The sequence below is a fragment of the Theropithecus gelada genome, chromosome 20, assembly GCF_003255815.1.
Source record: "Theropithecus gelada isolate Dixy chromosome 20, Tgel_1.0, whole genome shotgun sequence".
NCBI classification, from domain to species: Eukaryota; Metazoa; Chordata; class Mammalia; order Primates; family Cercopithecidae; genus Theropithecus; species Theropithecus gelada.
Window position 1 is genome coordinate 49,351,378 of NC_037688.1, and position 15,626 is coordinate 49,367,003.

A 15,626-nucleotide genomic window follows, 5' to 3' on the forward strand; every position below is an offset into this window, starting at 1 on the left:
GGTCTCGATCTCCCGACCTCGTGATCCGCCCGTCTTGGTCTCCCAAAGTGCTGGGATTACAGGCTTGAGCCACCGCGCCCGGCCTGCCCTTTTCTAATAAAGAAAGAAATAGTAAATACGTGAATAATTCTTTTTTTTTTTTTTTTTTTTTTGAGACGGAGTTTCACTCTTGTCGCCCAGGCTGCTGGAGTGCAATGGCATAATCTTGGTTCACTGCAACCTCCGTCTCCCGGGTTCGAGTGATTCTCTTGTCTCAGCCTCCCGAGTAGCAGGGATTACAGGCACTTGCCACCACGCCCGGCTGATTTTTGTATTTTTAGTAGAGATGAGGTTTCACCCTGTTGGTCAGGCTGGTCTTGAACCCCTGACCTCAGGTGATCCACCCACCCACCTCGGCCTCCCAAAGTGCTGAGGTTATAGGTGTGAGCCACTGCACCTGGCCAATGCAAAAATTTGTTAAATGGGCAACATAAAAAGTAAGTACAGTGAATTCATAGGAAGAGATTATTGTGAACTGCAGGGGCCAGGAAGGCCTTAATGGGAGAGAGGGCCTGCAGCCGGGTCCTGCAGCAACTCGGATGGGAAGGAGTCCCAGCTACTGGGACTGCGGCTGCAGAGTGGAGGAGCTGCATGGGCACTCGCAGTAGTGGGTAGGGATGTGGGGGTGGAAGGGGAGGGATGTGTGGTGTCACATTCAGACTATCAGTGCTTCCCATTTTGTGCAACTCCAAACCACCAGATAGTTTAACCTTGTAGTCTGACATTGAGGTTTGTGGTTTTTCCTTTAGGGTGTAGGAGAAACACAAAGACAGAAATTGTGCAGATAGCATGTTTGGTATCTGGTTCAGGCAGATTTATTCCTCTAGTGGTTTATTTATTTCTTTTTTTTAATTTTTAATTTTTTTTTGAGACAGGGCCTGGCTCCATCTCCCACCCTGGAATACAGTGGCATGATTTTGACTGACCGCAACCTCTACCTTGTAGGCTCAAGTGATCCTCCCAAGTAGCTGGGACTACAGGCATGCACCACCACACCTGGCTATTTTTTGTAGAGATGGGGTTTTACCTTGTTACCCAGGCTGATCTCAAAACCCTGAGCTGAAGCGACGCTCTGGCCTTGGCCTCCCAAAGTGCTGGGATTACAGGCATGAGCCGCTGCACCCGACCTAGTGATTAAAAGTTATTGTAAGGCCGGGCGCGGTGGCTCAAGCCTGTAATCCCAGCACTTTGGGAGGCCGAGGCGGGTGGATCACGAGGTCAGGAGATCGAGACCATCGTGGCTAACATGGTGAAACCCCGTCTCTACTAAAAAAAAATACAAAAAAAACTAGCCGGGCGAGGTGGCGGGCGCCTGTAGTCCCAGCTACTCGGGAGGCTGAGGCAGGAGAATGGCGTGAACCCGGGAGGCGGAGCTTGCAGTGAGCTGAGATCCGGCCACTGCACTCCAGCCTGGGTGACAGAGCAAGACTCCATCTCAAAAAAAAGAGTTGTTGTAGAAAGTTTGCATAACCTGAAGTCAGATCTGCTTTTAACAATGCTGTCAATTAATGTAATCTTGGAATTAGGATACACAGTCTTGCAGTTCTGGCTAGTAATATAGATTTATTTTTTTCTTTTTCCCAACTGTGAAGACTTCTGTGTACTCCTCCCATCATGAACATTATATTAAATCCTTTAAAAAATACAGCCTGGGTGTGGTGGCTCGTGCCTGCATTTCCAGCACTTTGGGAGGCCAAGGCGGGTGGATCATGAGATCAGGAGTTCGAGACCAGCCTGACCAACATGGTGAAACCCTGTCTCTACTGAAAAAAAAAAATAAAAAAATTAGCCAGGCATGGTCGCATGCACCTGTACCCAGCTACTTGGGAGGCTGAGGCAGGAGAATTGCTTGAACCTGGAAGGCAGAGGTTACAGTGAGCTGAGATCATGGCATTGCGCTCCAGCTCTGGGCAATAGAGCAAGATTCTGTCTTGGGGGGAGAAAAAAAATTCTGCGTATTAATTGGGGAAAAACCAAAAAGACTAGAAAAATGAAACATGGGGAAATCATGCTTAATCTTAGAATAAGGAAAGCTTTTACAACCAAAAGACTAATTTCCTTAATATATAAAAAGCTCTTGCAAATCAATACGATTTAAAATGTAGCAGAAAAATCATCAGAGGATACCAGCAGTCCCTTAACAAAAAAGGAAATAGGAAATATTTCAAAATATGGGACAGTGCTCAGTTTTGCTTATAATAAGAGGAATGTAAGTGAAAACTACAGTGAAAATTTTATCTGACCAATAGGCAAAGATCCAAGAGTTTTATCTCAGCGCTGGCTTGGCAGGAATGTGGGATGATACGCACTTTAGTACACTGCTGTGGTAACGTAAACTGATAGAATCTCTGTGGAGTGTGACTTGGCAGTATCTACCACTACTTAAAATACATAACCTTAGGCTGGGCAAGGTGTCTCACGGCTCTAATCCCAGTACTTGGGAGGCAGAGGCTGGGGGATCACTTGAGCTCAGGAGTTTGAGACCAGCCTGGGCAACATGGTGAATCCCTGTCTCTACAGAAAACACACAAATTAGCCGGGCATGGTGGCATGAGCCTGTAGTCTCAGCTACTCGGAAGGTTGAGGTGGATCACTTGAACCTGGGGGCTCGAGGCTATTGTGAGCCAAGATCACTTTACTGCACTTCAGCCTGGGCGACAGAGTGAGACCCAGTCTCAAAAAAAACCCACAAAACACACAATTATTTACGAGTGGTATTACACGCTTGTAGTCCCAGCTACTCAGGAGGCTGAGGTGGGAAGATGACCTGAGCCCGGGAAGGTCGAGGCTGCAGTGAGCTGTGATTGTGCCATTGTGATCCAGCCTGGGCAACAGAGCGAGACCCTGTCTCAAAATAGTAATTTATACCTGCTACAGTTATTACTGTGGTGTTTCCTGATGGTGCGCTGTTTGCTGCCATTCCTTGTGTTTATTTATTGGAATTCTGCTGTGATGAAAAGCTGCTGCTCCTCCTCTGTTTCAGTGTGCACCAATGGTTGCTCGATTTGCCAGGTCACAGCTTACAATCCTTTATTGTCGTTATTTCGCTGCACAAATTGTCCTAGGTTCTGCCACTGGGAGCCCTTCTGGCTGGGTTGTGTGTCCTCTTGACACACTCCGTCCTTTCTCCTCCTTCTGCACACCACAGGGTGTCCTGGGCTCCTCCGTGTGCTCCACAGGGATCTCTGCTTCCTGTTTTTGGAGAGAGGTATTCACAAACCAAGATCTGGCTTCCAGGTAGGGTGACCAACCGTCCTAGTTTGCCAGGACAAAGGCTTTCCCTGGGACGTGGGACTTTAGAGTGCCAAAACTGGAACAGCTTTTGGACTTTGCTCTCTGTAGCCTAAGTGGGGGGTCATCGTGCCTGGGCCCTGTCACGCGTCGGTGGACAGAGCGGGGAATGTGTGTGTGTGTGAATCCTTTGATATTGATTTCTGCATCCAGTCTGTACACATGGGAAAGGTCGTGAGCCTATACTGATGCCTGCACCTCCATTGCCACACCGCAGGGTTTTTCCCCGTCGCTTTCCTTATCATTGACTTTTCTTCAACCGTGAGGACTCCAGCTCGTTAGCCACAATGAGCTTGTCCACTTGATCTTGGCACATGGGTAAGTCGGGCTCAGACCTGCTGACCTCTCGGTGGGCGCGTCTCCTGCCCGAGCCCGGTGATGGCACCGCCCGCCGAGGGCAGTTTCACAGTACAGTCAAGGTGCCGTTTCTGAAGTCTCTTGGGTTGGTTCTTCTTTCAGAGTGGTGATGTCATTGTCACAGCTGTACGTATTTGCTGTTTGTATTTCATTTTTTGTTCCTGTGCACCATGTTTTGTTTTCATGGTTTCTTTTTCTTTTTCTTTTCTTTTTTTGAGACAGAGTCTCACTCTGTCGCCCAGCCTGGAGTACAGTGGTGCGGTCTCGGCTCACTGCAACCTCCACTTCCGTGTTCAAGCAGTCCTCCCACCTTGGCCTCCCAAGTAGCTGATAACTACAAGTGCGCTACCATGTCTGGCTAATTAATGTTTTTTTTTTTGGGGGGGTGGGTATGAGAACCCTGACCGTGGTTCTGAGAAAGACATACAGAAGATGTGCGTGAAAGTGTCACATCCCTCAGCTCTGCCGGCCCGCTCCCCTTCCCACTTTCTTTCCATTTTCCACATCTATGCTGGTTGGAGGTTGAATTGTGCCTCCCCACAAAAGAGGTTAAAGTCCCAACTCTCAGTACCTGTGAATGTGACCATGTTTGGAAACGGGGTCTTTGCAGGTGATCAAGTTGAGTTCACTTGAGTGGGCCCTAATCCAACATGACTGTGTCCTTATAAAATGGGGACATTTGAACAGACACGTGTAGAGGGATAAGGGCAGATGTCCTGGCGGGAAGACACAGGGAGAAGACGACCACTCACAAGCCTAATCTATGCCAGAGGCTTCAGAAGCTGGGAGAGGCGCAAACAGACCCTCCCTCCCAGCCTCAGGAGGAAGCAGCCCTACTGGCACCTTGATCTTGCACTTCTTGCTTCCAGGACTGTGGGAGAATCAGTGTCTGTTACTTTAAGCTACCGGGTGTATGAAGGGGAGCTTCATACACACCTCCTGTAGGTAACCGAGCTGTGGGGTTCGAAGGCCGGGCACAGTGGCTTATACCTGTCATTCTAGTGGTTTGAGAGGCCAAAGTGGGAGTATTGCTTGAGTTCAGGAGTTCAAGACCAGGCTGGACAACAGAGAGAGACTTTGTCTCTATTTTTATTTTTTTTAAAAAAAGAGGCCAGGTATGGTGGCTCATGCCTGTAATCCCAGCACTTTGGGAGGCCAAAGTGGGTGGATCACTTGAGGTCACGAGTTGGAGACCAGCCTGGCCAACATGGTGAAACCCCGTCTCTTCTAAAAATACAAAAAGCTGGGCGTGGTGGTGCGTGCCTGTAATCCCAGCTACTCGGGAGGCTGAGGCAGGAGAATCGCCTGAACCCAGGAGGCGGAGGTTGCAGTAAGCTGAGATAAGGCCACTGTACTCCAGCCTGGATGACAGAGCGAGACTGTCTCAAAAAAAAAAAAAGGATATGTTTGCGTTCTGACCCCGGTACCTGTGAGTGTGAGCTTATTTGGGTCATTTCAGGTGTATCAGGTTGTGATGAGGTCACACTGCATGGGGATGGGGCTTAACTCCAGTATTCCTGGTATCCATATAAGAAGAGGGAAATTTGGACACAGCCAGGACTCCACATAGAGAAGAGCTTGCCATGTTACAAGAGGCAGAGCCTGGAGATTCTGCAAACCATGAAACACCAAGGATGCCAGCTGCTGCCAGAAGCTGGGGAGAGGTGCGGGATGGACTCTCCCTCAGCACCTCCCGTGGGCACCACCCCTGCCCAGAACCCGGGATCTTTTTTTTTTTCTGAGACAGGGTCTCACTGTCTCACCCAGGCTGAAGTGCGGAAGTGCAATAGTGTGATCTTGGCTCGCTACCGCCTCAACATCCTGGGCTCAAGCGATCCTCCCACCTCAGCCTCCCAAGTAGCTAGGACTACAGGTGCACACCACTACACCTGGCTAGTTTTTGTGTTTTTTTCTTTTTCTTTTTTTTTTTTTTGAGACGGAGCCTCGCTCTGTCGCCCAGGCTGGAGTGCAGTGGCCGGATCTCAGCTCACTGCAAGCTCCGCCTCCCAGGTTTATGCCATTCTCCTGCCTCAGCCTCCCGAGTAGCTGGGACTACTGGCGTCGGCCACCTCGCCCGGCTACTTTTTTGTATTTTTTAGTGGAGACGGGGTTTCACTGTGTTAGCCCATGTTGGGATGGTCTCGATCTCCTGACCTCGTGATCCGCCCGTCTCGGCCTCCCAAAGTGCTGGGATTACAGGCTTGAGCCACCGCGCCCGGCCGTTTTTTTATTTTTTTATAAGACGGAGTCTCACTCTGTCCCACAGCCTGGAGTGCAGTGGCGCGATCTCAGCTCACTGCAAGCTCTGCCTCCTGGGTTCACGCCATTCTCCTGCCTCAGCCTCCCGAGTAGCTGGGACTACAGGCGCCCGCCACCTCGCCCGGCTAATTTTTTGTATTTTTAGTAGAGACAGGGTTTCACCGTGTTAGCCAGGATGGTCCTGATATCCTGACCTCGTGATCCGCCCGCCTCAGCCTCCCAAAGTGCTGGGATTATAGATGTGAGCTACCATGCCTGGCGCAGAACTGTGGACCTTTTTGAAACTGCATAGTTTGTGGTGCTGTGTTTCAGTAGCCCTAGGAAACAAAATACACAGTCACATCAGTTTCTGGTTTATCCTTTTTGTGTTTCTTTTACACAAATTATGAGAAACATGGATACGCTCTGCGGGTAGGTGGGCGGCACTTGGACGCTCCCCTCCTGTGTCCCCAAGGCTGGCTCTGCTTTGGGTGGAGGCGCAGAGACTTCCAGCACCCTGGTTTAGTGTAGAGTATTCACGAAGTCCTCTAACACCAAATACCATTTAACTCCACAAGAAATGTCCCGGGATTTTTTTTTTCTTTTTAACTGTACGAATAAAGTGAACAATTATGTAGACCCAAATAATTGGATATTTACATGATTTGGAAACTGAATATTTTCTGAATTGTGGTATGTTTTTAAGGTGTCTGCATAGAGATAAAGGTTAGGGTTGGCCGGGTGTGGTGGCTCACACCTGTAATCCCAGCACTTTGGGAGGCCTAGGTGGGCGGATCACCTGAGATCAGTAGTTCGAGACCAGCCTGGCCAATAAGGTGAAACCTCGTCTCTACTGAAAATACAAAAATTAGTCAGGCGTGGTGGCAGGCACCTGTAGTCCCAGCTACTTGGGAGGCTGAGACAGGAGAATTGCTTGAACCTGGGAGATGGAGGTCGCAGTGAGCCGAGATCACTGCACTGCAGCCTGGGTGACAGAATGAGACTCCATCTCAAAGAAATGAAAATAAAAGGCTAGGTTTGTGCTGTTTGTAAGTCCAGGAATAAACCTAAAGAATAGGCAAGTTTTGACTGGGCACGGTGGCTCATGCCTGTAATCCCAGCACTTTGGGAGGCGGAGGCAGGCAGATTGCCTGAGGTCAGGAGTTCGAGACCAGCGTGGCCAACATGGTGAAACCCCGTCTCTACTAAAAATACAAAAAATAGCTGGGTGTGGTGACGGGTGCCTGTAAACCCAGCTACTCGGGAGGCTGAGGCAGGAGAATTGTTTGAACCTGGGAGGTGGAGGTTGCAATGAGCCGAGATCGCACCACTGCACTGCAGCCTCGGCAACAAGAGCGAGACTTCGTCTCAAAAAAAAAAAAAAAATAGGCAAGTTTGTGTACCTTTTAGGAGTATGAAAGTTGATATGTTAATTTTTTTTTTTTTTTTGAGACAGACAAGTGCTCTGTCACTCAGCCTGAAGTGCAGTGGTGCAGTCTTGGCTCACTGCAACCTCCGCTTCCCGGGTTCAAGCCATTCCCCTGCCTCAGCCTCCCGAGTAGCTGGGATTACAGGTGCACACCACTGCGCTCGGCTAACTTTTGTATTTTTAGTACACACGGGGTTTCTCCATGTTGGCCAGGCTGGTCTTGAACTCCGGACCTCAGGTGATCTGCCTACCTCGGCCTCCCAAAGTGCTGGGATTACAGACGTGAGCCACCTCACCCCTGGCTGATATGTTAATTTTTAAAACCTTGATTACTGGATATTCTATGTCCATCTTTTGTACTCGTTACAAATTTGTGAAGAACAGAAGAGGCTCCCAGTTAGATGTGGTTCATTTAGGCCTAGACTTTCACATGGCGTAGCTGGCTGGCCACGTATCCTTGATGCCACCGTGTATTGCAAATCTGCTGACCAAGGCAGGATCCTGGTGTGTGGTCCTGGGGTCAGTGGGTGATGGTGTTGGGTTGGTCCTGTCCTGTGTTGGAGTGAAAGTGTCTGTGGTTTCTGTAGCATCAAAGGCTGGGCCTGTGTCGGTGAACTGCGTGCGGCTGGGGATACACTGGCTGCTTTCCTCCCTCGCTGGACTCTACAGGCGACTTTCTCAGCCCACTGGGCTGATCAGGAAGTTACAGAAGACAAGTCTCCTTCCTAGTTACAAGGTAGAACCCATCGTCAGCTGTTTTTCAGTTTTTAAAGTACACTAATTTTTTTTAAAAAGTCTGTTTTGGGCTGGGCGCGGTGGCTCACGCCTGTAATCCCAGCACTTTGGGAGGCTGAGATGGGCGGATCACGAGGTCAGGAGGTCAAGACCATCCTGGCTAACACGGTGAAACCCCATCTCTATTAAAAATACAAAAAAATTAGCCGGGCGCGGTGGCGGGTGCCTGTAGTCCCAGCTACTCGGGAGGCTGAGGCAGGAGAATGGCCTGAACCCAGGAAGCAGGGCTTGCAGTGAGCCAAGATCATGCCACTGGACTCCAGCCTGGACAACAAAGCGAGACTCCATTTCAAAAAAAAAAAAAATATGTTTTGGATGAAAAAGTCATGGAAAAGAATCAACTTTTAGAACATGATGAGACAGTTTGAGAATATTAACATTTAAATATTTGGATCCCTTTCGGGAGTATTTTTTTTTTTTTCTTGACTGTTAAGAGCAAGGAAGTGTGGCCCATCGGGGGCTTCTGCAGGGCCTGTGAGGATCGAGGCAGGTTTGAGTTTGTGGGTTCTGCAGGGGCTGCGAGGATCGAGACAGGTTTGAGTTTGGGGGGTTATGCGGGGGCTGCGAGGGTCGAGGCAGGTTTGAGTTTGCGGGTTGATGGAAAATCTCACCTGTGAGGTGAAAGTGGGAAGTGCTGTCAGCAGGCACCTGCCAGCTGGGCGCGGTGGCTCATGCCTGTCATCCCAACTCTTTGTAAGACCAAGACAGGAGGATCGTTTGAGCCCCGGAGTTCGAGACCAGTCTTGGCAACATAGCAAAACCCCATTTCTACAAAAAACTTTTTAAAAATTATGGGGGCGTGGTGGTCTATGCCTGTGGTCCCAGCTACTCGTGAGGCGGAGGCAGGAGCATCGCTTGAGCCCGGGAGGTCGAGGCAGCAATGAGCCGTGATTGCAGTGACAGAGCGAGACCCGCTCTCAAAAGAAGGCAGCAGCCCACCCGATCCAGTTTCGCTTTGGCAGTTCTGAGAAGACCCAGTATCTTAAGCTGACAACGTGTGTGAGGGCTCCTTGCCAAAACCACACCCTGACACTGTGGCGTTTGGTCCTGTGGATTTCTCTTTCAGCAACAACCTGACTTAGAGGTGTCCACACTAGCTTTTGCTAGACACCCTTGATGGGACAAATTACCATATTGTTTCTCGTGTCTTCCTAATTCTCGTTCTTTCTGCATATTTGTCTTTTCAGGAAAACCAATTCTGTGTCCTCGGAGGACCACAGCCCAGTTGGGCCCCAGGCGAAACCCGGCCTGGAGCTTCCAGGCAGGACGGCTGTTGAGCACGCAGACTGCTGAGGACAAGGAGGAGCCCCTGCACTCGATCATTAGCAGCACGGAGAGTGTGCAAGGTAGCCTGGGCTCGCGCTGTGGTCTGGGAGGGCTTCTCGGTTCACTGCTGTGCATAAAGGGGCATTTTCAGGGTGGAGGCAGTGATTGGCAGAGCCACCGCCTCAGGTCTGAAATCAGAAGGTTTGGCTGTAGGGAGTGCTGCGCCCTCCATTTCTGTCCCAGCGAGGGACTTCTGCCAGTGTCGGGTGTGTCTTGCCCCCTCTGGTGGCCACCGGTGAGTTTGCTGTCCAGCACCTCCCCTCAGTGGTGATTCATGGCACATCTGCTAATAATCATGGAAGCGGGAGGGGAAACTCAGCATTGGCTCAGCCTGTGCAGGACCGAATTCCAGAGCTGACTTTTCATTGCCTCTGAAGTATAAAAAAGCGGTCTTTGGAGCCAGTCCTGAAGTGGGTCCATTTCTGGCTTTTAAGTGGGTCGACAAGAGTAGAATCTTTGAAGTTAAAAAGAGAAGTGAGGTTTTCTTATTTTGATTTCTAAATAATTAATTTGGAAACCGCTTATTTGAAGAATATAGGCCGGGCGCAGTGGCTCATACTTGTAATCCCAGCACTTTGGGAGGCCAAGACAGGAGGATTGCTTGAGGCCAAGAGGTCGAGACCAGCCTGGGCCACATAGACCCTTTCTCTACAAGAAAAATTAAAAAGTTAGCCAGGCATGGTAGCACACACCAGTGGTTCTACCTACTTGAGAGGCTGAGGCAGGAAAATCAGTTGAGCCCAGGAAGTTGAGGCTGCAGTGAGCATGATCATTCCTCCGCATAGCAGCCTGGGCAACAGAGCCAGATCCTGCCTCAAAAAAAAAAAAAAAAAAAGAAAAGGAAAGAACATACAATCTGGTTCTTAGAGGCAGCCCAGTTCTCGTGACCGTGCACATCGGGAAACCAGGCTGAGCAGTCCCTCGACGTAGCCCGAGGCCTGTCTGGCCTCAGCGGTGGGAGGATTGTTTCCCCGGTGTTGTTTCTGTGCAGATGGGAGCCTGATTTGTCCTGCCCTGAGACCTCCTTTCTGAGAGACTTTTTGTTTCATTTTGTTTTGAGACAGGGTCTTTCTCTGTTGCCCAGGCTGAGTGCTGTGGTGCAGTCATGGCTCACTGCAGCCTCGACCTCCCTGGCTCAAGTGATCCTCCCACGTCAGGCCCTTGAGACTGGGACCGTAAGTGTGCGCCACCATGCTCAGCTACTTTGTGTAGTTTTTGTAGAGATGGCAGGGTCCTGCTCTGTTGCCTAGGCTGGTCTTGAATTCTTGGGCTGAAGTGATTCTCCTGCCTTGGCCTCCCAAAGTGCTGGGATTACAAGCATGAGCCATGGCACCCAGCCAGACTTTGTTTCTGTCTACTTCTTTCTTTTTGTTCACGATCTTAAATGTTTGGGAGGCTGAGGCGGGCGGATCCCGAGGTCTGGAGATCAAGAGCATCCTGCCTAACACGTTGAAACCCCGTCTCTACTAAAAATACGAAAAATTAGCCGGGCATGGTGGCAGGTGCCTGTAGTCCCAGCTACCCGGGAGGCTGAGGCAGGAGAGTGGCGTGAACCCGGGAGGCAGAGCTTACAGTGAGTCGAGATCACACCACTGCACTCCAGCCTGGGTGACAGAGCGAGACTCCATCTCAAGAAAAAAATGTTTAAAACTCATAAACTTAAACATTCTTTGGAATGTGACGTAGCATATTCTTGCACAAAAATAGAAATTAAACTTTATTGGTTGTGTCTGTGTTTCATTACTAGGTTCTATTTCCAAACATGAGTTCCAGGCTGAGACAAAGAAACTTTTGGACGTCGTTGCCCGGTCCCTGTACTCAGAAAAAGAGGTGCGTTCCCTGCTAACCTGCCCGATGCTAGCAAAGTTTCTTTTCACAGAGCTGGTTTTTTGCCATTCTGGAGAATTGCCAGATAATGTATTAGCTGTGAGAAAGCATTAAACTTTGGACAGGTCCCCATCTTAAGCTACTAGTGAGAGGAGTTTTACCAGAATCTGTTTTGGTTTTGAGAGTAAGTGTATCCAGATGGTTCTTTGGGCTGGATCAACTCTGGGAATTAATTGAATTTTGCCAATAGTTTTAAAAGTTCCCCAAATACAGGCCTGGTGCAGTGGCTCACGCCTGGGAACTCAGTGCTTTGGGAGGCTGAAGCGGGAGGATCATTTGAGCCCAGGAGTTTGAGACCAGCCTGGGCAATACAGCAAGACTCCTTCTCTACAAAAAATTTAAAAAATTAGCCAGCTATAGGGGCACTGACCTGTGGTCTCAGCTACTCAGGAGGCTGGGGTGGGAGGATGACTTGAGTCTGGCAGACTCTGGGGTTGCAGTGAGCCATGATCGTGTTACTACACTGACCTGCACAACAGAGTGAGACCCTCTCTCCAGAAAAGAAAAAAGTCCCCCAAATCCTAGCATGCAGCTCTGCTGAAATCCATTTCTGTGGAGCTTTGGGTGTGCTCTGAGGCCGCTTTGCCCAGTGTGACTACCTACAGGTCTTGGGGGCTTTGGCTGCCAGAGGAAGAAGATTCCCCAGTCTTGTGTGTGTGGAGCAGGGAGGAGTTACTGAGGAAATTAAAACGCATCTGGCTCCGGGTGCGGTGGCTCACACCTGTAATCCTAGTACTTTAGGAGGCCAAAGTAGGAGGATTGCATGAGTCCAGGAGTTTGAGACCAGCCTAGGCAATGTGGTCAGACCCCATCTCTATTAAAAAAAAAAAGCCACAAAATTCATTTGGGGTGACAGGAGAAGGAAAAAGAAAAATGAAGGCCACCATTGTTGACATGCTGATTATTGCTGGAAGGCAAAGGAGAATCTGGAAGAAAGGTAAAGCACCAAATTTCGAAGCTCAGAGGGGCTTCCAGGAGCTGTTTCCAGGTTTTGTAGTAATGAGTGCTGCGTTCCTGCCTCCCAGCGACCTCCAGCTTCCGCTCAGATCAGCCGCTGCTTCCTGAGCTCTTGCGGACTTATTTTTTCTATTTTTATTTGTTTTGTTTTTTATTTTTTTGGAAAAGGGTCTGGCTCTGACGCCCAGGTTGCAGTGCAGTGGTATGATCTCGGCTCACTGCATCCTTCGCCTCCTGGGCCCAAGCCATCCTTCCTCCTCAGCCTCCCAAGTAGCTGGGACTACAGGCGCGCCACCCTGCCTGACTGATATTTGTATTTTTTGTAGAGACGGGGTTTTGCCATGTTGCCCAGGCTGGTCTTGAACTCCTGGGCTGAAGTAATCCGCCTGCTTCAGCCTCCCACAGTGCGGAGATCACAGGTGTGAGACCGCCCCTGGCGTCTTTCACTGACTTCAAATGGAAGGTCTGTTTGAGGTCAGGGTGCTTTTCAGCTCCTGAGGGACAGCTGGGCCCTGCGTCCCGTGTTTCTCGGGGTGTGTTTTTGTGGAGTAGTAGTGTATTCGTCTGTTTCCACACTGCTGATGAAGGCGTGCCTGAGACTGGGCAATTTATGAAAGAAAGAGGTTTAATTGGACTTACACCTCCATGTGGCTGGGGAAGCCTCACAGTCATGGTGGAAGGCAAGGAGGAGCAAGTCCCGTCTTACATGGATGGCAGCAGGCAAAGAGAGAATGAGCAAGACGCAAAGCAGAAACCCCAAATAAAACTGTCAGCTCTCGTGAGACTTACTCACTACCACAAGAACAGTACCGGGGAAACGGCTCCCATGATTCACTTATCTCCCACCGAATCCTTCCCACAACATGTGGGAATTATGGGAGTACAATTCAAGGTGCGATTTGGGTGGGGACACAGCCAGCCCATATCAAGGAGGAATGGATGTTTGAGTGATTTACTGTCATCCTTGTGCAGGAGTTAGGAAAGAAATTGTTCCTCGCAGGGCTCTTTTGTTTGTTTTTTTGAGACAGAGTCTCTCTGTCGCCCAGGCTAGAATGCAGTAGTGCTATCTTGGCTCACTGCAACCTCTGCCTAATGGGTTCAAGCGATTCTCCTGCCTCAGCCTCCTGAGTAGCTGGGATTACAGGCGTATTCCATCACTCCCAGCTAATTTTTATATTTTTAGTAGATACAGGGTTTTACCATGTTGGCCACGCTGGTCTTGAGCTCCTGACCTGAAGTGATCCGCCCACTCCAGCCTCCCAAAGTGCCGGGATTACAAGCGTGAGCCACCGCACCCAGCCAGAGGGCTCTTCTTAAAGTTTTAATTAACAGGTGGACACATAACTTCAGGCTTGATTTAAAATCCTGAAGGGCAGGCACCGTGGCTCACGCCTGTAATCCCAACACTTTGGGAGGCCGAGGCACAAGAATCACTTGAGCCTAGGAGATCAAGACCAGCCTGGGCAACATAACAAGACCCTGTGTCTATACACATGTTAAAACAATTAGCTGGGTGTGGTGGTGCATGCCTGTGGTCACAGCTACTTAGGAGGATGGGGTGGGAGGATTGCTTGGGTCCAGGAGGTTGAGGCTGCAATAAGCCGTGATTGCAGCCTCCAGCCTGGGTGACAGAGTGAGACTGTCTGAACAAATCCTGAAGGAAAGATCAGTAGAAGTTAGCACCTTTAGTCACTTTGTGACCGGCGCAGAGGAACTGCCTTTGACTAAAGCAGAAACTCTGTGCTTTGAGAACTGAATATTCTATGACTGTTCTCCTCTACCTTTTAACAGTTATTGGAAGTGCAGCTGACCAGATAGATCCTGCAGGATGAGTGTCCTTCATTGTCTGTGCCTCCCGTTTCTATTCCTGTAGGTGTTTATACGGGAGCTGATCTCCAATGCCAGCGATGCCTTGGAAAAGCTGCGTCACAAACTGGTGTCTGACGGCCAAGCACTGCCAGAAATGGAGATTCACTTGCAGACTGATGCCGAGAAAGGAACCATCACCATCCAGGTACCTCCCTCAGTGTCCAGGCATGTGGTGGGCCCGGCCATGCAGCAGGGACAGCATCTGCCTTCTAGTGATGTCTCTGGGGTCCCAGGGATGTACTAGCCGTCCGTACCACCAGGATAACTCTGGCTATAATTTATTGTTAAAGTAGCACTCATTCATTATAGAAAATTTTGGAAAAGCAGGTATAAGCAGAAAAGAAGAAAATTCGAAATCACCCCATCCAGCGACAACTACTGGTAACATTTTAGCATATGGCCACACAGGGTTCTGGTGTATGCAGTTATTAACATATCTAAACATATCTTATTTTTAATGTACTCTTTTCATATTTTTAACTCTGTTTTCCCCTCAAAATGCAGATGAAGCAGTGCTGTGGCTGCTGCTCTAGCCTCGTGGAAATTTTAAGGCTGAAAAGTTAGGCCAAAGAGGGTCAGGTGGGGGCCCTGAGAGACATTGCATCCCAAGACAGCTGCCTTAGGACCTGTCGTCCCAGGGTCACGGCATCATGGCGGGGGTGTCTATCTCTGTGGAGAGGTGGACAGACAGGCCTCGGTGGGTTCTGAGTATCCCCTTTTAGGGTGCTGGCTTGCTCTGAAGGCCTTGTCAGATGAATGAATGCAGGCACGTGTGAGTGAATAGGCTTGTGAAGGGACGGCTGTTTTAATTGAAAGAGGGGCTTTTGTGAGGTGTCGGCTTTATGTACTGCCTCTTGGGTTTAGGGAATCCAGACTGAGCCCTGTGGTATGTGCCAGCTGTTTGTCATAGCCCTTGGTCATAAGGATTGGGTGGGGAGTGATTTCTTCTCTCCCTGCCTTCGTCGAGCTGACCTGGCTGTGGAATGGGCCCTGTGGGCAGGGCTGGGGCACAGGGCTGGGATGTGCTGCTGGGGCGCCCTGCACTTCCCTCCTGTTTTCAGCACAGAGGTTCCTTGCAGGTGATTGAAAATGGATGTGTTGGGGCGAGGGGTCATGGGGATGTGATTCGTGGTCTTCAGCAGAGGGCCCTGTCCTATGTGCTAGTACTTCCTGGTACCAAGACTATTTATGTTACAAGAATGATTTTTGGGCCGGGCGCGGTGGCTCAAGCCTGTAATCCCAGCACTTTGGGAGGCCGAGGCGGGTGGATCACGAGGTCAGGAGATCGAGACCATCCTGGCTAACATGGTGAAACCCCGTCTCTACTAAAAATACAAAAAACTAGCCGGGCGTGGTGGCGGGCGCCTGTAGTCCCAGCTACTCGGAGGCTGAGGCAGGAGAATGGCATGAACCTGGGAGGCGGAGCTTGCAGTGAGCC

At 49.9% G+C, this 15,626-nt stretch overlaps 1 protein-coding gene across 2 annotated transcripts in view; it reads left to right on the plus strand.

Annotated features, from left to right (window-relative positions):
- The first annotated feature begins 9,189 nt into the window (after positions 1 to 9,189).
- Positions 9,190 to 15,626, plus strand: part of TRAP1 (TNF receptor associated protein 1) — a 36,255-nt gene continuing 29,818 nt past the window's right edge. For both annotated transcript variants that reach the window (XM_025369557.1, XM_025369556.1), the window contains exons 1-3: positions 9,190 to 9,495; positions 11,223 to 11,305; positions 14,193 to 14,333. In XM_025369557.1, the coding sequence (XP_025225342.1) occupies positions 14,283 to 14,333 (51 nt within the window). In that variant the 5' untranslated portion in view covers positions 9,190 to 9,495; positions 11,223 to 11,305; positions 14,193 to 14,282. The remainder of the gene's footprint in view (positions 9,496 to 11,222; positions 11,306 to 14,192; positions 14,334 to 15,626) is intronic.